General features: G+C 41.4%; 1 protein-coding gene across 1 annotated transcript in view; it reads right to left on the bottom strand.

The window, feature by feature from the left end:
* CCDC170 (coiled-coil domain containing 170) overlaps positions 1-22,383 on the bottom strand; it is an 87,746-nt gene that overhangs the window by 15,006 nt on the left and 50,357 nt on the right. Inside the window, exons 7-9 of the mRNA XM_055534707.1 lie at positions 20,107-20,424; positions 9,731-9,931; positions 2,481-2,654 (exon numbers count right to left, since the gene is read on the bottom strand). Of these exons, the coding sequence (XP_055390682.1) occupies positions 2,481-2,654; positions 9,731-9,931; positions 20,107-20,424 (693 nt within the window). The remainder of the gene's footprint in view (positions 1-2,480; positions 2,655-9,730; positions 9,932-20,106; positions 20,425-22,383) is intronic.

Below are 22,383 nucleotides of genomic sequence, written 5' to 3'. Positions count from 1 at the left end.
TTTTTATCCCTATTTTTCCAAGAATTAATTTGGTAGCTGCAAAGTATGAGACAAAAGAGCCACAGAAAATGCACCAAGGAGTAGGCTTTCAATGTCTCATTCCCTCCAACATGACGTGCATTGTAATAAAAATGTAAAATTACTTTTAAAACTACTAAAATTAGATTATCAAGAACAGAACATAATAAGACAGACAAAATCCTCTCCAACACCCCATGGCAACTATGCTCACACTGGTCTTTTCTGAAAGAAGATACAGTGCAAGTTAGCACCAAATACCCAGACCGGCTAATTTCAACCATTTAGAAACAGCTTCAGTGGCACCAAACATGGGATTTGATATGTTTTTAAAATAAGCTACATGAAGGAGATTTTGAAGAAAGCTTTATTTATATATTGAAGATTTTAGAAATAGGTGTTAATTCACCTTCAAGAAGGTGTTATTTCATTAGTGTCTTTATTACACACCAGACCTAAACCATCCTCAAACCAAGCTGAACAAGGTCTTCACTTGGCACTTAGCATTGACAGTCAAACTTAATGAAAGAAATTGAAATGTTTTTTAGAAAAAGATTATGGACTCTAAAAGAAAAAATCCTCTTGGTCTTCACATGTCACAATTAGTGAGTGGAATATTAAGTATAGGAACCTCATTCATCCATTACAGACACTGAAAATTGGAATCGTGTAGAAATATAGAATCTTAGAGCTAAAAAACATCCCATTTTCTCCAATTATATAATCTGCATTAGTAAAGTGTGAAGAACTTTGTGAAACATGGGCTTAAATATCTTGCCAAACAGTGACAAGCAATGATCGTGCCCATATCCTTTTTTAACAAGGCTCTTTTAGTATTTCTGTAACTAACCTCCTTTCCCTGAGCTTCTTCATGTCAAGTTCCACTCTTTTGCAAATTTACCCTGGTAAATTCTGTACACTGGTCATTTTAATAATTATACAACACTTAAGAAAGAATAGTATTGGATATTGAGGGAAAATCAATTATCTGAGAACTTCAGAAAGAACCTCAGCTCAGTTTCATGTCTCTGATGGGAATAGGGGTTGTCTGCTTTCTTTTAGAAAATATTCCTTAAGACACCATAAATGGAGGTCATATATGAATAGAGCATCTTCTATGAACCAAGAGTTCAAAAATGCTGTTTTTAAAAAATTAACACCACGAGATAGGTATCATTCCCATCTTAAATACAAGGAAATGAAGACAGAAAGGTATATAATTTTGCCTAATATCATACAGCTTGGTGGAGCCAAATTGAGAACCCAGATGTGAGTCATTAAGCAGCCTATACATGATAATTCTACCACAGAATTTTCTCCTAAGAACTATTCTAAGGATACATCTGTGTTTACCTCTTTCTTTCCCCAATGCCAATAATTATATAACTAATAATTATGTTTTTATCCATTTCATCCATTCATTCATTTATGTAGTCTAAACTGTTTCTAAGTCTTCCTTTGAGTTAGTGGAAAGTAAGCGCTTCTCCCCTCTACTTTCTACTGCAAGAGAGCTTATGTAAAGGCATAAGCTTTTACTCTCCTCTTCTCCCACAGTCATAGAAATAGTGATTTTTTTCAGCTAGGCAAATGGCTACAGAGTAAAGACTACAGTTTCTAGCCTCCCTTGCAGCTAGGTTTAACCATCAGAACACATTCTAGCTGTGGGAGATAAACACAAGTTCATGTAGAAAACTCTGGGAGCCTCCTTTAAAAGATAGTTCATGCATGCTCTTTTGCATTTCTCTTCTTCATCCCTTTCTTTTTTTAAACTTCTGCCTGGTCCTAGGTACTTCTGTGAACCATGGTCATAAGGAACAGAGAAGCAATGGCACCCCACTCCAGCACTCTTGCCTGGAAAATCCTATGGACGGAGGAGCCTGGTGGGCCACAGTCCATGGGGTTGCTAAGAGTCGGACAGGACAGAGTGACTTCACTTTCACTTTTCACTTTCATGCATTGGAGAAGGAAATGGCAACCCACTCCAGTGTTCTTGCCTGGAGAATCCCAGGGACAGGGGAGCCTCCTGGGCTGCCGTCTATGGGGTCGCACAGAGTCAGACACGACTGAAGAGACTTAGCAGCAGCAGCAGCAGCAGGGATGAGAAATTGCTAACTGAAAAGAGCCTAGGTCCTTGGAAACTTTACAGAGCAAAGATGTCACATTCACCCTAACCTGCTACCTCCAGAAATGTATGTTAGAAAAAAAAATACCAAAAACAAAAAGCAAAACAACAAAACTACTTCTAATTGCTTGAGTCTGCAACTTTGGGCCTCTATTACTCAGTTAAACATAACCTTGGATGATACATTTACTTTCCCTTCAGGCTTGAAATCAAGACTCAGCTTCTGAACACATATTTGTATGTTTCCTATCCACATTGGCAAATATGGTAGAAGTACATTATTTTTCAAGATTTAAGTTTCTCAGAATTTCCTTCTCACAACACCCACAACACTCCCTACCTTTCTCTGTAAATTGTGGGCGATCGTCTTGTTTTCAATGACTGCATTGCTCTCAAGGCGGACCAGCTGCTCTGTGCGAGCTAAAACTACATCCAGACGCATGTCAAAGCCAAGTTCAGCAGCCATCTGGTCCAACTTCATTTTCTCTGAAAGCTGATCCAGAAATTTAAGATACTAAACTCAAGAACAAAAATAAAAATTGGACACAAAAGTAGAGTTAATAAGCCATCTCACAGAATCTTTCTCTTTCTCCCAAGCTTACAGGTAGTTCTTATTAAACCCAGTACAGAGCCCAGCCCCTGACTCCAGTGCTTGGTGATGAATTCTTGAACTGCCCTGTGAGCTCCATGTTCTGTTTCTTGTCCAAATTTTCTTGACTCTTCTGGTCAGTGGCCTTGATGTTTAGTCTAACATTACACAGTCTTCTTAACCCTGTGTTGTTGTTTAGTCGCTAAGTCATGCCAGATTCTTTTGTGACCCCATGAACTGTAGCCCCCCAGACTCCTCTGTCCATGGGATTTCCTAGGCAGTAATACTGGAGTGGGTTGCCATTTCCTTCCCCAACTCAGAGGATCTTCCCAACTCAGGGATTGAACCAGGTCTCTTGCATTGGCAGACAGAAAATTTGCACTGAGCCACCTGGGAAGCCCTGCCATCTGACAAATGAGGCATGTCCCCGACTACATCCACATCTCTCTGCTTTGACTAGATGCTGCTGCTACCATGACCCTCCCAACCCCTGGGATCTACTGGTTAATCCAGCCCCTGTAGACCAATCATCTACATACCTTCCATGGCAATTTTGTCCACCTAAGTGAGCCCTGGCCTCCAAGGTGGAAACTGACCACTTAGCCAACCATTTTACTCTTCCTGGGTTGTGGTTCTACAAATCACACTAAAACCAGAGCTCTCCATACAAACAAACGTGGACGATGTTTTTGTTTAAGTTAAAATTCTTTAGAAAATGTCTTTAAAAGTTTTTAAGTATCAAGGATAAAGGAACAACTTTTTTTTTTTAAGTCTTTATTGAATTTGTTATAGTATTGCTTCTGTCTTGTGTTTTGGTTTTTTGGCTGGGAGGCATGTGGGATCTTAGCATCCAGGAATCGAACCCATACCACCTGCATTGAAGGCAAAGTCTTAACCACTGGACCACCAGGGAAGTCCCAACATTCTAAAACAGAGCTGTATCAGAAAAGTCAAAATTCAGTTTAGTAGGTAAAAGTCACAAAACTAGCCTAGGATCCTCCTCCACTTGATCTCTGGGGCTTATCTGGTCACATCAGACATTAAATGCTTACTGAGTTCTTGACAGATGAATAAATCAACCAATGGGCTTTCTGTAACAGAATTCCATGATTTAGATTCTATCTTGAAATTTCTTCTCATTGCAATAGCTCTTCATCCAACAGGCATTTTTAGGCAATTATATGTTGAAACAAGTATCATTTTCTGATGACTGAAGCATGCCAGCTTAAAGCCCTGAACTACCTATATTTCAGTCATCAGGATGAAAGTATTTGTAAGTGTATATCTTCTAATTTTGTTGAAAAGCATACATAAAACTTCATCTTTCCTATATAAGTCACAGTCATCACAGGCATCGCGGTTGTATCAGGTGACAAAACCACAGGCTGTTTCTGTCTCTGCATCATCAGTTTGTAACTTCTAAATGCTCTGTCGGCCCCCCACCCCACTCCCAGCATGGACTATTTCATTTCTAATCTATGCAAATGAAAGTGAAATAACTGCTATTGCTTGTATTTTAAATAAAATAGAGTTGGTAACTTTTCTGGGAAGGTATAAAAGCTTCATTTTCTATTTCTATTGCCCCATCCACTCAGCAGGCAAACATCTACCTCAGGCCAAAGGGGATTAAGATAAGAGGGAGCCAAGACCCGAAAGAGGAAGCGCCTTTTCAAGAATCTTGGCCAAGCCTCAGAAAGTTAAAGTTGCTGAAAGGATTCCTGTACATTTTGTTCATTTGAATCACAATGAATCACAACTTAGCATGAATATATTCTATGCTGTGTAAATTTCAATTACCTGTATTTAAATTTAATTTCTGTACACCTTTGCTTTTCAATCTTACATGCCTAGAAAAAGCAAGAGAATTAAAAAAAAAAAAAACATCTACTTCTGCTTCTTTTACTATGCTAAAGCCTTTGTCTGTGTGAATCACAACAAACTGTGGAAAATTCTTAAGTAGATGGGAAACCAGATTTTTACCTGTCTCCTGAGAAACCTGCATTCAGGACAAGAAGCAATAGTTAGAACAGGACATGGAACAATGGACTGGTTCCAAACTGGGAAAGGAGTATGTCAAGGCTGTATATTGTCACCTAGTTTATTGAACTTCTATGCAGAGTACATCATTCAAAATGCTGGGTTGGATGAAGCACAAGCTGGAATCAAGATTTCTGGGAGAAATATCAACAACCTCATATATGCAGATCATACCACCCTACTGGAAGAAAGCAAAGAGGAACTAAAGAGCCTCTTGATGAGGGTTAAAGAAGAGAGAGGGAAAGCTGGCTTAAAACTTGACATTCAAAAAACTTAAGATTATGGCATCCAGTCCCATCACTTCATGGCAAATAGATGGGGAAAAGTGGAGATAGTGACAGATTTTATTTTCTTGGGCTCCAAAATCACTCCAGATGGTGACTGCAGCCATGAAATTAGAAGATATTTGCTCCTTGGAAGTAAAGCTATGACAAACCTAGACAGTGTATTAAAAAGCAGAGATATCACTTTGCTGACAAAAGTCCATATACTCAAAGCTATGGTTTTTCCAGTAGTCAGGTATAGATGTGAGAGTTGGTCCATAAAGAAGGCTAAGTGTCAAAAAATTGATGCTTTTGAATTGTGCTGGAGAAGACTCTTGAGAGTTCCTTGAATAGCAAGGAGATCAAACTAATCAATCCTAAAGGAAATCAACCCTGAACATTCACTGGAAGGACTGCTGCTGAAGCTGAACTTCCAATACTTTGGTCACCTGATGTGAAGAGCCAACTCACTGGAAAAGACTCTGATGCTGGGAAAGATTGAGGGCAGGAGGAGAAGGGGGTGACACATGATAAGAAGGTTGGATGGCATCACCAGCTCAAACAACAAGAGCTTGAGCAAACTTTGGGAGATAATGAAGGACAGGGAAGCCTGGCATGCTGCAGTCCATGGGGTCACCAAGAGTGGGACACGACTTAGCAACTGAACAACAACATGCCTACTATCCTTATTGGGCAGTAAGGATACTAGTACAAGTTTATAGGCAGTTATCTATGGAAGATTCACCACGGGCAGAACCAGTTTACACAACTCGCTTTCATAACTGAGAGCTATTTTGATATGAAAGTGTGAAAGTGTTAGTTGCTCAGTCGTGTCCGACTCTTTGCGACCCCATGGACTGTAGCCTGCCAGGCTCCTCTGTCCATGGGATTTCCCAGGCACGAATACTGGAGTGAGTGACGTTGCTCAGTCGTGTCCGACTCTTTATGACCCCATGGACTGTAGCCTACCACGCTCCTCTGTCCATGGGATTTTCCAGGGAAGAGTACTGAAGTGGGTTGCCATTTCCTTCTCCAGAGGATCTTCCAAACCCAGGAATTGAACCGGGCTCTTCCACATTGTAGGCAGACGCTTTACTGTCTGAGCTATTCCCTTCTCTAGGAGATCTTCCCAACCCCAGGCCTCCTGTATTGCAAGCAGATTCTTTACCTATGAGCCACCAGGAAAGCCTATATTTTGATATAACCTCTATTCAAATTAATGACATCATAATGAAGGATGGAAGACACAATGATCTACCTAAGAGTCTTGCCTTTGATGTCCTTCTTCTATTACTTAAATAATATTTATTGATTCTTGCTCTAAGTCCTGGAAAAACTCCAGAAAAAAAGATTTTCCTAGGCCTCAAGAAATTCAGAGTAGGTTGGAAAAGTCGAGTTAAAACATGGATACAAAAAGGGTGGTGAGTGCCATGACAGAGTCACATACACGATGAACAAAGAACTAAGCCTCTAAGGAAAGGTTTCTAGAAGAAATGACAATGGAACTGGATCCGAAGGGACAGCTAATGGGACAGTAGGGCAGTTTATCTCCAGGAGAAGAAGATGAGGAGAACACTTTTCAGAGAGACCAGCAATGTGCAATTTGGGTTGCCGAGGGGGCCTTATCTTAGACCACAGGACAAATTTGAATGTGGACGTGTTTGGACTCTGACCACTCATTGCACCCAACCAGTACCCCGATGGTCCCTCGAGGCTTCTGACTTTGCAACCACTGTCCTGAGAGATTGCAGGTGAGAGAAGAGCCTGGACTGATGAACTGGCCAGGTCACAGCCATATAAAGAAGGAATCAAGACCTAATCCTGAGGGAGGCCCATACAGAACCTTTGACCAGATGGAGGAAGATAAGATTAGACACGCATTTTATTAAGACCATGCTGGGAGTGGTGGAGCGATCAGTAAGAAGGTTGTTTCCACAGTCTATGCAAATGATCGTAATGCTCCAAACTACAGCACTGCTTCTAAATTAGAGATGGGGAGGGGATATCTGAGATCCATTGTGGATATAATGCTTTAGGATTTACAGTGCTTAGGAATCGACTGAAAAGATGGAGGCCTTCAGGCTGACCCTCAGGATTCTGGCTTGAGCAACTGGAGGCAGATTACATCATCACTGAGAAGGACAGAAACAAATTTGAGAAGGGAGAGTCATTTTTCTTTTGAATATTTAGTGCAAGGTATTGGTGGAACCCATGTGAGTAGATGTCCAGCAATCAGATTTCTTCCAATTAAACACGTTAAACTCAGGTGCTGGATTTCCTATCAAGCTCAAAATGTCAACCAACACACGTTTTTGAGACATCTGTTTGAGAAATTCCTTTCACTGCTTGATCTCAACCCCTATTATTTTCTCATCAAAACTATTCTAAGAATAGTTTTATTCTAGAACCCAAAGGGCTCCTCCTTTTAGCCTCTAGACTCTCAGAGTCACCCTGCCTTCGGAGAAACCTTTCTTTTAGTCAAAACCCTTCTATGGCTTTCCATCACCCACGGGATAAAGCCTCGCAAGATCAGCCTGCCCTGGCGCACTGAGCATCACGGTCCAGTCTCCCTGTCACCCTCCAGTCCTTCATCATTCCTGCCATCCCCCAGCCACAAATTCCTTCCCCACCTCTTCTACCTAACAAGCTCCTACTCATTTTTTCTGGCCGCTCTCCAGTGTTATCTCCCAGGTGAATGTGGCTCATTTCCTCACACAATGAGATAGGAAAGAAGTAATTACTCCTTTATCTGAATTCCTATTGAATTGTGTACTTTTCTCATGGCGCTAACTGTACTGTGTCCTGATTTGCCCATCTCATCTATGACACTGGGATTCCCCATAGGCATCTCTTATGTATCTTTACATATCCAACCCTCAGTATAGGCAGGATGCTTCCTCAGTTTTTTTTTTTTTTAAGTGAGAGAATGAATGCATGAGTGTCCAGAGTAGATTTTTCAACTGAAGAGTATTTTTCGTGCCAAATTCTACGCCTATGAGTGCATGCTAAGTTGTTTCAGTCATGTGCGACTCTTTGTGACCCGATGGACTGTACCCCACCAGGCTCCTCTGTCCATGGGATGCTCCAGGTAAGAATACTGGAGTGGGTTGCCATGCCCTCCTCCAGAGGATCTTCCTGACCCAGGGATCGAACATGCATCTCTTTCAACTCCTGCATTGCAGGCAGATTCTTTAGCACTGAGCCACTGAGCCCTGAGCCTATGCATGAACCCATGTATCCCTATAGATGCCCACGATAAGGTACAAACATGTATCTTGCGATTCTGTTCAACAAAACCTTTCTTTGATCCTGCTTTTCATAGCTTCATGCCTGTTTTTTCTTTGGTCACCAGACTTCATTGTCATCTAAGTCTCTAGCTTTTCCCATAGTAGTCTCCCCTCGTCCTAATGCAAACTGACTTCTGTTCTCCACCATTCTGCTGAAACTTTTGCTCAGACATCACTGATGGTCTTCTTAGGGTCAAATCCTAAGCATTGACCCCTTCTTTTCTCACTCTACTTTCCTTATCTTCCTCTGGGTTATCAGACACTATCATTTCTGAGTCTCTCTTGAGTCTGCAATCTCAGCTGCCCGGTGACACTATCTTTGTAAAACACTGTGATGTTCAAAAATTGCTTATTGCACTTCGGAGTCTTCAGAATAAAGAGAGCTCAGTCTTCACAACCCAAGGCATTCCAATCTGCTCTCCCACCACAGCCCCACCAAGAATGCCAGGTTCCAGCCATATGGGAATAGCCACTCTGGCACCCCACTTCAGTACTCTTGCCTGGAAAATCCCATGGACGGAGGAGCCTGGAAGGCTGCAGTCCATGGGGTAGCTGAGGGTCAGATACAACTGAGAGACTTCACTTTCACTTTTCACTTTCATGCATTGGAGAAGGAAATGGCAACTCACTCCAGTGTTCTTGCCTGGAGAATCCCAGGGATGGGGAAGCCTGGTGGGCTGCAGTCTATGGGGTCGTACAGAGTCGGACACGACTGAAGTGACTTAGCAGCAGCAGCAGTAGCAGCAGCAGCCCTGTGAAAATACTTGAAACCTTCCAGACTTTTGTTCACTATTTCCCCTCTTTCTCTTCTTTCTCTCCACTAAAATCCAATTTATCCTTCAAAGATGAACTTGATTGTCTCCTTCCCTGTAAAATCTCCACTTTATCCAGAATTTATCATTCCCTTCACTGGGCTCCTAAAGCACTCTATTGGTCAATATACCTATTATAATACTTACTGCCTTATAGTACAGTACAGCACATTATTTGAACATCTGTCTCCTCTGTTGAATCATGAGCTTTTACGATCAAGAACCATGTGTTAGGACTTTTCTGGCAATCCCGTGGTTAAGACTCTGTGCTCCCAATGCAAGAGGCACAGGTTCAATCCCTGGTTGGGGAAGATCTCAATGCCCCACGGAAAAGTCAAGAAAAAAAGAACTGTGTGTTATTCATACCTTACCCCCAACCCATCAGAGTCTCATATATAATAGACATTCAATAAATACCTGTTGAATTTAAGTGAATTAATTAATAGGAAGAAACCCCAAAACAATATCCATTGTTCCCTGAAATTTACTCATGACTCAGAAGTTCACCAAGATACCAAAGTACTGTAAAATTCAAAATATTTACATAAAATCTTATATTGCAACAGAGGTTTCCACCCATGAGCCGGCCCTCGTGTTATTACTTTTTGCTTCTCGAAATGCAAATTGTCTTGCAGAACACCTCCAGAGACCACCTCTTCCTCCAGGTGTGTCAGCCGGCCCTGAAGAGCCTCCAACTGGTTTTCTGCTTTCTGGGCTCTCTGCAGGGCTTTCTGGTGAAACTGGGACTCATTTCCCAACTGTTCAACAAGCTTAGAGATTTGGGCTTCAAGCTGGGAGACCATCTGGAAACAAAGACACAGAACAAGGATAAGCCTTGTTTCAGATGCAACAAAGTGTTAAAATCTAGTGCTCAACCCCAAAGATACAACTATTTATAACTCCAACGTTCAGATTCTTTGTAACAATTAAATTTAAAAAACAGGTAATTGATAGCTGTATTTGCCTCTGCTTGAAATAAATCTACATTCATTATCTAACAAAATATTTTTGATTGGTATTTTTAATTTTTACATCATCCCTTAAACAAGTTCTTTGGGAAATCTTGAGGGAAAACCTTTACTTACCCCTCTCTAGTCAAGGCTATGGTTTTTCCAGTAGTCATGTATGGATGTGAGAGTTGGACTGTGAAGAAAGCTGAGCACCGAAGAAGTGATGCTTTTGAACTGTTGTGTTGGAGAAGACTTTTGAGAGTCCCTTGGACTGCAAGGAAATCCAACCAGTCCATTCTAAAGGAGATCAGTCCTGGGTGTTCATTGGAAGGACTGATGCTAAAGCTGAAACTCCAATACTTTGGCCACCTCATATGAAGAGTTGACTCATTGGAAAAGACCCTGATGCTGGGAAGGATTGGGGGCAAGAGGAGAAGGGGACGACAGAGGATGAGATGGCTGGATGGCATCACCAACTCAATGGACATGAGTTTGAGTGAACTCTGGGAGTTGGTGATGGACAGGGAAGCCCGGTGTGCTGCGATTCATGGGGTCACAAAGAGTCGGACACGACTGAGTGACTGAACAACTGAAAACTACCTTGGCAACATGGCATATGGGATCTTAGTTCCCTGACCACAGAGCAAATCCACACCCTTTTCATTGGAAGCTCGAAATCTTAACCACTGGACTGCCGTGGAAGTCCCATTATTAACTTAGGAGTTTCAAAGCCCAGTTGGAAAAATAGAAAAGCAAATATTGTATATTACCACATATATGTGGAATCTAGAAAAACAGTACAGGTGAACCTATTTGCAGGGCAGGAATAGAGCCAGAAACGTAGAGAATGGACTTGTGGTCACATCAGGGGAAGGAGAGGGTGGGACAAGTTGGGAGATTAGGATTGACGTACATTACCATGTCTAAAATAGACAGCAGCTAGTGGGAAGCTGCTGTCCAGCACAGGGAGCTCAACTCTGTGCTTTTTGATGACCTATTAACAAATGGGTGGGATGGGAGTGGTTCAAGAGAAAGGGGATATATGTATACATATAGCTGCTTCACTTCATTGTATAGCAAAACTAACACAACAATGTAATGCAATTATACTCCAATAAAAAAGAAAAAAGCTTAACCGGAAAAAAGAATTCAGACATAAAGTACTTTGAAAAACTATGACCATTTTCTAGAGATACTCTTCTGACACATATAGCACATTCAGATTACACAGGATTGACCTTGATAGATAACCTTGGGCTGTAATTGGGAATTTAAGTGCAGAAACATATTTTTCCAAGCTTTATTTAGGACTTTGTATGAGTATTGGTTACTCATGCACTAAACTGCAGAGGTACTGTGTCTGTGCTGCACAGTTAAGGAGCAAAGTCATCCGTTAGCATTCAAAAGGTCAAAATGCCTTCAATTCAGTGAGTCAGAATAGGGTCAACAGCAGAGCAGAAGAAGGCAGGGGAATCTAACTACCACCTCCTCTTTGAGCATAAAGTCACTGTTCCTCTGTTACAGGACCCCAAACTCCCCCCAATCCCCTACCTTACCCAGTGCTTCCATCCTTTCCAGGAGTTTCTCTTCTTGTCCTGACCTTCCCTTAAACCAAGAACTTAAATTTACCAAACACCTCGGGTACACCTAGAGAATATTCAAACTAATTCCGCCAAATCCCATTTTCAGAAAATGTTGAATTCAATTTTTAAAAAAGTAAGTTTAAGGTCATAAGTTTATTTGGTTTTGATGGTTTCTTTTTTTTTAAATTCCCATCCACCCATCTGCAAACAACGAAACCTAAAGACAAGAAGACAATCAAGCTGTGTTCAAATATTTTTAATTAATTAATTTATTTTAATTGGAGGCCAATTATAATATTATGTTCAAATATTTTAAAAGGCTACTATACAGAAGAACAATGAGATTTGTTCTGAGTTGTGCCTTCAGGGTTCAAGTTGAGGACCAACAGGTATATATCAAATATTCCTATTTCTATGTAAATAATTTTCCTCCTTCCCCATAATTTCAAAGTAATACATACTCATTGTAAAAAATGCATTACGGACAAAAACAAACATGTAACTAAGCAAAACCTAATTCCCATGGTCTTACCAGAGGCAACAAGGATTACTCTTTTAAAATAATGTATTTGCATGTATTGCTAAACTATAGTTGAGACACCACGTGTACAGTTTTGAGGTTTGTTTTGCCTCGTGCTTTAAGCGTCTTCTTATCTCTGGTAGTGAAGTGCCAGTCCCTGGAGGTGGCTAGGATTTGGCCAACCATTTGTTAATAATGTTATGCGGGGGACTGAAGTGCTACAGTCAGGAAGGTTCAACTACTTGATCTCTAATTTTGTGCTTCTAAGACTTTCAAGTTCCCATGTCTATAATTCAATTAATTCTATACTCCTGAATGTGCTTGAAATCAGATATTTGATGGCAAGCTGCTTAGCGCCATATCCAAAAAATTACATTTCTGAAGAAAATTTCTACTTTCATTATATACCATGAGACTCTCAGAACCCCTCTTTCATATTTTCTACCCTTTGTTGTTGTTGTTCAGGCACTAAGTCATGTCCGACTCTTTGCGACACCATGGGCTAGAGCACACCAGGCTCCTCTGTCCTCTGCTATCTGCCCGAGTTTGCTCAAACTCATGTCATTGAACTGGTGATGCCATATAACCATCTCATTCTCTGCTGCCCCCTTCACCTTTTGCTTTCAATCTTTCCCAGCATCAGGATATTTTCCAATGAGTTGGCTCTTCATATCAGGTGGCCAAAATATTGGAGCTTCAGCATCAGTCCTTCCAATGAATATGCCCTTAGTACTTACTAATAGCAGATCTGATCTTAATGCAAAAAATGCATCAAGTACAATACACAAAGTAACCTACAAAACTCTAATGATAGCATGTTGTACGAGAGATGGCACATGTTTCTGTGCCACTGAAAATATGGTTTCATATTGGACTCTAAGTCGAAAGAAAGTAAGTCTTTCTACCTGAAGATTCTTTGATGCTTCTATCCCATAGTTGACCTGGCAAAGAGAATGAAGCCAAAGAGAAAACAAATGCAGAAAATCTCAGTTGGAAAGATGGGAAACTTGTGATCGCTCAGCCACAATCAGCACGCTGCACACCTTACCAGAGGAGAGCCAAGTCTTCCATAGAAATCAGTAAAGACAACGAGTGAGTACAGTAACTGACTCAGGGAGTGATAATGATCCTGAAGGAAGAGGCAGACACCTGATGTAGACCAGACTGTGGGACAGGGACTTCGGAGTCAGACAGTCCTGATTTCAAGTCCTCACCCTTCCCCTGACCAGCGTGTTAACTGAAGCAAGAAATTAACTGCACTGAAACTCATACTTTGTTCTTATGAGTAGATGAGCTAAATTAATGATCGTTTGATTAGCACAGTATCTCATACCCAATTGAAGTTCAACACATTGCACCCTCTTTTATCATCAGTATTACTCCTCCAGTATGTGGGTTCACCCAATCCTAGTCTTTTGTCATAAGGAGTTTGAGGAGTTTTTCAGGAATTGTCCTCTATTATGTTTCTCAAGGGCTTCCCAGGTGGCTCAGTGGATAAAGAATCCACCTGCAGTACAGGAGACGCAGGTTCGCTTCCTGACTTGGGAAGATCCCCTGAAGGAGCGCATGGCAACCCACTCCAGTATTCTTGCCTGGAAAATCCCACAGACAGAGGAGCCTGGTGGGCTACAGTCCATAGGGTCGCAAAGTGTCAGACACGACTGAAGCGATTGAGCACGCGTGCACATTTCTCAAACTGTTTTCAGATCATAGAAGCTGTTTTTCAACTAGAAATCTTTCTGGGAAAGAAAAAATAAGGAACAAATGTGTTGAATTGGAGGTGAGAGGGTCCCTCTTTCATCTTTATCGTGTGTGATCCTGAGAGTGATCTATGGAAACTATAGATTCAGCAGAGTATGACTTTTACAAACACCAGTGTGGCTGACCTGGGCAGAACCTCCCCAGCCGTCCTGCCAAGATTCTGGTGTCCAGAGAGGAGCAAACAGCTGTGAACTTCCCAATATTCTACGCACCATAGAACTTAGCTTCGTATGCTTACCTAGATCTCCATGCATATGACAACACCAGGTCTTTTTAAAGTTAAATTTACATATTTTAATTCAAATAAATTAATATTCCAATCTGACTCAGTTCTTGGGAACATCAAACGCCAGTGACCAGGTGAATGTTTCCCATCAAAACTGCAAAACTGTGTTGTGCTTTTCACACCGACAAATCTAAAGAATCAGTAAGACTTTTTTCCTTTTTTTTTTCCCTCTCCTTTTTCTTAGTATAATCTGCTAACATATCCCTGATACTCTGTGGGACAAAATGTGCTAGGAATTTCAACACTAGAGATGTGGGACTTGCCTGGTCGTTCAGAAGCTAAGACTCTGAGCTCCCAATGCAGGGGACCCAGGTTCCATCCCTGGTCAGGAAGCTAGATCCCACATGCTGCAACTGAAGATGCCTCATGCAGCAACTAAGACCCAGCACAGCATATAAATGTTTTAAAAAGTGTTGCCTACTGATGTTGTTCTGATTAAACACTTAATTTCTATTTCTGTAAAAAACAAACCACTAGAGATGCCTGGAATGGGCAGGGAAGGAGGGTGGCTTGTACTAAAGAATACATATCAATGGACATGAGTTTGAGCAAGCTCTGGGAGATGATGAAGGACAGGGAAGCCTGGAGTGCTGCAGTCCATGGGGTCGCAAAGAGTCAGACATGACTGAGCAACTGAAAAACAACATCGCAATTTTTAAAAACAAAAAAAGGCACTGAAATAAACTATAATACTCCAAAACCAAGCAGCTTGGATTTTGGAAGTGAAATAATAATGCCCTAAGAGAACTAATTTACTTTCCAAGGACAAGGAGTTGTTGATTTCACCCGAGAGGCACTTCTGCTCTAAGATTAAATCCAATGGAAGCACAAGAGCTCTAAGCTGAAGAAAAAGCCACTTGGGTCACTTAAGGACCAGTGCCTTCTGGACAGAAACAACTCTTCTCTGATTATTCAAGCTAGATTTTCACTTAAGAAATATATAAAATGAGCTACCAGGAACCAATCAAATTATCCTTCCTTCTTGTCATATGTATAGCCAACACTATTGACTGGGCTGATCCTACACCACCACCAATGTGTATGTCAACTTCTGTTATGGTTTGAATTGGGTCCCCTCAAAAGAGTTGTGATAAAGTCCCCTGGTGCTTCAGAATATGACCTTATTAGAATCTTTACAGAGATAAGTTAAAATGAGGTAATGAGGATGGGTCCTAATCCAATATGACTGGTGTCCTTATTAAAAGGGGAATTTTGGACAAAGAGACACACACAAGTGGAGGGAAAATTATATGAAGACCCAGAATGTGATCCATAAACCAAAGAGTGTCTGAGGCTATCAGAAGCTAGGTGATAGGTTTGAAACAGATTTTCCCTCTAGGCATTCAGAAGACATCAATCCTACCAACACCTTGACTTTGGACTTCAAGCCTCCATTTTGAGACAACAAATTTTTGTTGTCTAAGCCACCTTATGTAGTGGTACTTTGTCATGGCCATTCTAGGAAATTAATACACTTCAGAGGCTGGGAGAGCTGAAACCTCTATCCCTGGACTTGCCCAGATGCCCTTGGAGCCAAGAGTGACTATGTAACGTAATACTGGATGATGAAATGTCAGTGCAAGTGTCCCTGAAGCTTCTGGGTAAATGTTTGGTTTAGAATATTGGAGGATTAACAGAGCAGAGTTAAGAGATCAGAAAGGGGGAGTAGGGGAGTTGTAGAGATATTTCTACAACTATCTCAGGTTGTTTATGGTATCACATTGAGTCCCCAGAGCTCTCACACTGGACTAAAAACAAACTCCACTGGAGGAAATATAGCCTTGTGTGTGCTCTAAAGCAGAACAGAAGAGCTGTCTAGAAAAATGTTTGCGAGCCTGTACTAATTTGTTTGCAATTAAGGAGGCAACGTGGGACTCACTCATGGTCAATTCTCAGCCAGATAATTATCCAGCTAGGAAATATCTAAAAGTTCAAAACAAATAAACAAATGCTCACCTCAATACTCTGAAATCTGAAAATATCATAATTTCCTGTCATTGTGCAAGAAATCATTATTTCAAAAACACCTGTTACAAGTGTGCTGAAATTTCAAGGCTACGTAACTGAAATACTCATTTAGAATTCCTGGGAACTCCACAGTAGAACATTCCTCTAAGAGAGAGGTTTTCAATTAGGGGCAGTTTTACTTCTCAGGGTCATTTGGCAATGTCTAGAGATACCACGGGGCTTCCCTGGTGGCTCAGACGATAAAGAATCTGCCTGCAAAGCAGGAGATCTAGGTTTGATCCCTGGGTCAGGAAGATCCCTTGGAGAAGGGAATGGCAACCCACTCCAATATTCTCGTCTGGAGAATCCCATGGACAGAGGAACCTGGTGAGCTACAGTCCATAGGATTGCAGAGTCGGATACAACTGAAGCGACTGAGCAAGCACGAACAGAGACACCACTGGTTGTCACCAATGGGGGAGAAGAGGCGGTACTATCAGTATCTAGTGGGTAGAAGCTGGAGAGGTTGCTAAACATCCTACAATGCACAGAACCGCTTTTACAACAAAGGATATTCCAGCCCCAAATGTCAACAGCTGAGAAATCCTGCTCTAAAGTATAGTAAAGTACTTAAAAAGAAAATTAGGTCTTGCTATAATCAGAAGAGCATGGAACAAGTAGAAAGCACTTACTGAAAAACGTGTGGGTGGTGTCCTGAGTTCTACCTAGAATTGCAAATCCAGGAGAGTGAAAATGAATAGCAAAGAGGTAAACAAGAAAAGCAATGTTCAGTGAGTCGGAGTCACGGTGAAGGGGAGGATTTGCCAGGCCCAGGGCACATGGGTGTTACTCAGCTGGGGACTGTGTGTTTACCCCCGACAGCTGGCAGGGAATGCACCCTCTGCAGCAGATTCACCAATCTGTAAAGCTCCCATTCTTCACAAACAGTTCTAAGACAATATATAAAATCCGTTTTCTCCTGATTTTACTTGACAGTGAGTCACACAAGATGCCAGCTACAGGCTCAATTTCGGGCTTTTAAAGAGTGAGGGCAGCTATTGAAAAAAAATTACAGGCTAGGAATGGCAGACAAAGGCACTAAAAAGGCGCTGACTCATTCTCATTTTTACGAGGAAGAGGGGGAGGGCATAGCCAGCTTAACCAATTTACATCATTTTGCTTTAGAAAATAAACATATACATCATGCTGACAACTTTATGCCATGTTTCACATGCTGGAATTAAAATAGTTTGAGGAAAACATTTGGAAAAATAGAAGAGGGAAGCAATAAAATGTAATGGCAAAGATCCATTGGCTATTGAAGTATGTCTATTACTATTCAAGGTAACTCACTTAATGAAGCTTTTCTCAGTCCTTTTCTGAGTCCTGTAAACTCAGTCCGGGGTTTCTCCTCCAACCCAGGACCTATATGTGTACTGAATCACAAGACAGACTGAGTGACCACAGACACCCACACATGTTACCTGCGAATTAGCTGCTCAGTCGTGACCGACACGTTGTGACCCCATGGGCTCTAGCCCGCCAGGCTCCTGTGTCCATGGGATTCTCCAGGCAAGAATACTGGAGTGGGTTGCCACTTTCTTCTCAAGGGGATCTTCCCGACCCAGGGACTGCACCCGGGTCTCCTGCATTGCAGGCGGATTCTTTACTGTCTGAGTTACCAGGGAAGCCCCACACGTGTTATGGGATGAACATTTTCTATCCACAAAGAGAATCCTACACTTGGACAAAGGAGTCACTGGAGGTGCTGCTGGAGCACAAGTGAGTTTTGCAGAGTTTTCAAAGGGAATTTAAATTGTCTTAGCGTTAGAGGAAATTTACAAAGGTAACCCTGAGCTGTGTGTTAGTGTTCACTCTGAGTTTTTGAGGAACGTGAAAAGATAAAAAAGTTCATTTTCTCCTTTTGAGCAAAGAATGAACTCAGGAGAAGAAATAGTTCCTAATGGAATTAAAGGATTATATCAATGAATATCATAGAATTTGGATTTATTTAGTTAAAACCCTCATTAATTAGGACTTTAAAATCTGGATTTAATGACAATTTAAATAGAGTCTGGGCTGAACTTGACATGGCTAAGCAAAGCTTTATGGGAAAGGAGAACTGTTAATAATAGAAATAAGATAACAAAATTAAGCAAGCTTCAGTCATATGTGTGATGTAAACCATTTTTAAATCCACTTGTTAAACAGGGCCCCTAAAAGACTGTTTCAGGTACATCAGGAAAAGAAGAGAAGGAGAGAGGAGGTGAGAGAGGAGGCGGGACCAGGGCACCAAGAGTTAATATTTATCATTACTATTGGCCAGACAGTGTGTTAAAGACTTCATAATAATTTTTTTTTTAATTTAAGGTTTACAACAAACAATAACTTTAAGAGGCAGATCCAGTTACAGGCTTAGCAACTCTTATCTGCAATTCCAAAATCCCAAAGGATCTGAAAGCTGACGGGTTTTTTTTTTCCCAAAACTCATTGGCTGGCAAAGCTTGACCTGATGGGATCTGGCAACAAACCCTGACCTGAAGTGGCCGCAGCTCTTCACAGTTCTGGTGGATCCCACGAAGCCGAGCTGCTCGTAGCTTTCGCCGCAGAAGATGAACGTGGTTGATTACGGAATGCTAACCAGAACCCACTGAGGAGCAGCGTGTCAAGGTCCTTTCTCCACTACCTTCCTGGGGACTATTTGACCTTTCTAAATGCTGAAAAATTCTGAATTCGAAAACCGCAGCAGAAAAATGGTACAGGTGAATCTGTCTGCAGCACAGGAATAGTGACACAAATGTAGAAAACAGGCAGATGGACGCAAGGTGAGAAGGGGAGGGCGGGATGAACTAAGAGAGTACATTGACATATACACGCTTTGTTGTTGTTCAGTCCCTAAGTCGTGTCTGACTCTGTGACCCCATGGACTGCAGCACGCCAGGCTTCCCTGTCCTTCACTATCTCCTGGAGCTTGCTCAAACTCATAGCCGCTGAGTCAGTAATGCCATCCAGCCATCTCATCCTCTGATGTCCCCTTCTCCTCCTTCTCCTTCTACCCTCAATCTTTCCCAGTATACACACTATCATGTGTAAAATAGATAGCTAGTGGAAAGCTGCTGTATAGCTGAGGGAACTCAGCTCAGTGTTCTCTGATGACATAGAGGGGTGGGATGGGGGTGAGGTGGGAGGGAGGTCCAAGAGGGAGGGGATATATCTATACATATGGCTGATGCACGTAGTTATATAGCAGAAACTAACACAACACTGTAAAGCAATTACACTCCAATTAAAAAAAGAAAAGAAAAGAAAAAAGCCCACAGCAGGCCTCAAGGGTTTCAGATAGGGGTGTCGACCCTGGACTGTCCCTCTACAGCAGGCCAGGGGAAAAAAAAAATCTCAGAGGCTGTCCTCTCAGGAACCTCACATCTGGAGCAAGTGAGCATGCAGTAGAGACAAGATTCAGCATGGGTAGCTCTGCGTCCAGAACCTGCATCATTCACAGTGAGATGTGACTTCAAAAATATAATATATAATTGAAAGTAGGATTCTTTACCACTGAGCCACCTGGGAATCCCTGAAAGTAGTACAACCACATTTAAATGCTACTTTTAACTAACTTGGGCTTCCCTGGTGGCTCAGATGATAAAGAATCTGCCTGCAATGCAGGAGACCCAGGTTTGATCCCTGGGCTAGGAAGGTCCTTCAGAGAAGGGAATGGCAATCCACTCCAGTATTCTTGCCTGGAGAATTCCACAGACCAAGGAGCCTGGCGGGCTAGGGTCCACAGTGTTGTAAAGAGTCGGACACGACTGAGTGACTAATGCTTGGGGAAGAAACGCTTTGACTAATTCAGACAACTCACTCACTGAATATGCTAACTGAAGGAGCTGACTGTCCTTAAGAAGCTTGTAAGCCCCCAACCCCCACTCACCTGTTTCCCGCTCTCTTCCTGGCTGCCCATTTCTCGAATCCTCTCCAGAATGGCATCCTCCGAGGGCCTAAGTGTGCCCGAGCTGCCCCTCAGGAGGGCTGCTATCTTCTCCCTAAATGAGGAGAGCTCAGTCTGGGAGGCTGCAGTTGCCTCCAGACTGGCCTTCAGACTCTTCTCCAGCTCCAAAGAGCTCCGCTTCAAGAGGCTCAGTTCCTGCTTTGAGGCATCCCAGACCCGCTGACCAGCAAGCAGCCTTTCTTGGAAGACCTTAACTTCCCTCTCAAGAGCTTCTTTGGCCTCCATGGCACCGAGCAAGTCCTAAAATAATTATGGAAAGTGAAGACAATAGCATTAGTAGCCAACGAGGGGAGGCTGCATTTGCTTCTCATTTATCTTGCTTGCTGATGACTTCAAGGAGTTAGGGTTAAATGCTCATTCCATTCTTCATTCTAGGTGCCCTATCCTCTCTTCATAAAGACATTAAATTGTAAAGCTATGTTAGGTGAATTTAAGTGTCTGAAAAAGAGAAGGGATATAAAATCAGGGCTAGAGAACCAAACTGTGGATAGTTTGGGGAAGGAAAAGGTGGGACAAATTGAGAGTAGTATGGAAACATACACACTATTGTAAAATAGAGAGCCCGTGGGAATGTGCTGTATGACTCAGGGAGCTCAAATCGGGGCTCTGTGACAACCCAGAAAGGTGGGATGGGGTAGAAGGTGGGAGGAAGGCTCAAGAGGGAAGGGGCATATGTATACCTATGGCTGATTCATGTTGATGTATGGCAGAAACCAACAAGATATTGTACAGCAATTATCCTTTAATTAACAATAAATACATTTTTTTAAAAGTAAGTGGGAAAAAATCAGGTCTAGGGGTGAAAAAAAGGAAACTGACATATAAGACTTTTCTATAAGGACCTCTGGAGAGATTTAATGAAAATACATCACTGGCTAACATACTAGTAGATTCGATCCATAGGTAGAATATGTTTACAGGGCTATGTGTTCTCAAGCTTGGTTTAGATGGAAATTGATGTTGAGGAAACAGTCAACTCTCAGAGTACTAATTAGACACTAAAAATTATTTGAATGAAGATAAATAACAGAGTAGAATTATCATAAAACATCATTGTATAAAAGAGAGTAAGATCTTTCTTCCAATATTCATTGACTGTGTATCTCCCTGTCTGATAAAGACAATATTAATATCGGTAGGCCCTGAAGAAAGGAAATAGGAAGGAGTAGTCAATTTTGGGGTGGGAGGATTAAAAATGGAGAGAGAGAACCATACTGAGAAGAATAACTTTAAAGAATATGTATGCTTAGGTTTGTAAAAATAAAGGGCACCAAGAAAGTTACCAGTGTACCTACTTCTATTTCCTATATCTAGAATGGTCCAAAGAGACATCAAAAGGATATCTTTAAAAATCATTTAAAAAAAAAGTTTGTTGACATCAAGTTCCAAATTAAATTAATTCACATCAAAAAAGATTGTGGAAATTAGTTCATGAAATGCTTTGCTTTTCTGGCTCCTGGTGACTGTTCCATTTCTCCACTCCCTTTCCAAACCAGTTCTTTTTGCAGAGAAGCCCCATTACCACTGTGAATTAAATAGTATGAAGAGTCAAGGACACTTTATCACAAATACAATACTTTAATACTTTAACAATTTACAATACTTTAATACTTCACAGATTTATTTTTAGATGGTAATACAATATCTGTTCAGCTGGACTAACATTCTAATCTAGCATCAGCATTGGTGACAATAAATTGGAATTTATTATCATGTATTAACTTAGAAATTGCAATCTAATGTGTGGTTAGAAAACTGAGTCCTGGGGACTTGCCCAGTGGTCCAGTGCCTAAGACTCCAAACTCCCAATGCAGGGGGACAGGGTGCAATCCCTGGTGAGTGAACCAGATTCTGCACACCACAACTAAAGATCCCACATGCTGCAACTAAGCCTTGGTACAGCCAAATAAATATTTTTTTAAAAAAAAGAAAGAAAACTGAGGCCCTAAATTTGATGATACAGTAATGAAAGTTAATCCTAATCCCCTCAGAGTCCTAAAACCCAGGAGAAAATTATATATCAACTTTTACATTGAAAGAAAGTCCCTAATGCAAAAGAGGAGCCTTTCCATGACCAATGGAGAGATACTTTTAACCAAGAATTTACAAAAGTTCCTACAAATACACAGAAAACATATCAGACACTTGAGTACTATAGACTTACTGTCAGTTTGGAATAAACTAATCAATTGGCAGCTT

Source organism: Bubalus kerabau, chromosome 9, assembly GCF_029407905.1.
Source record: "Bubalus kerabau isolate K-KA32 ecotype Philippines breed swamp buffalo chromosome 9, PCC_UOA_SB_1v2, whole genome shotgun sequence".
Taxonomy (NCBI): domain Eukaryota; kingdom Metazoa; phylum Chordata; class Mammalia; order Artiodactyla; family Bovidae; genus Bubalus; species Bubalus kerabau.
Note: the sequence above shows the minus strand (reverse complement) of the source record. Positions and strands in the feature narration are given on the sequence as shown.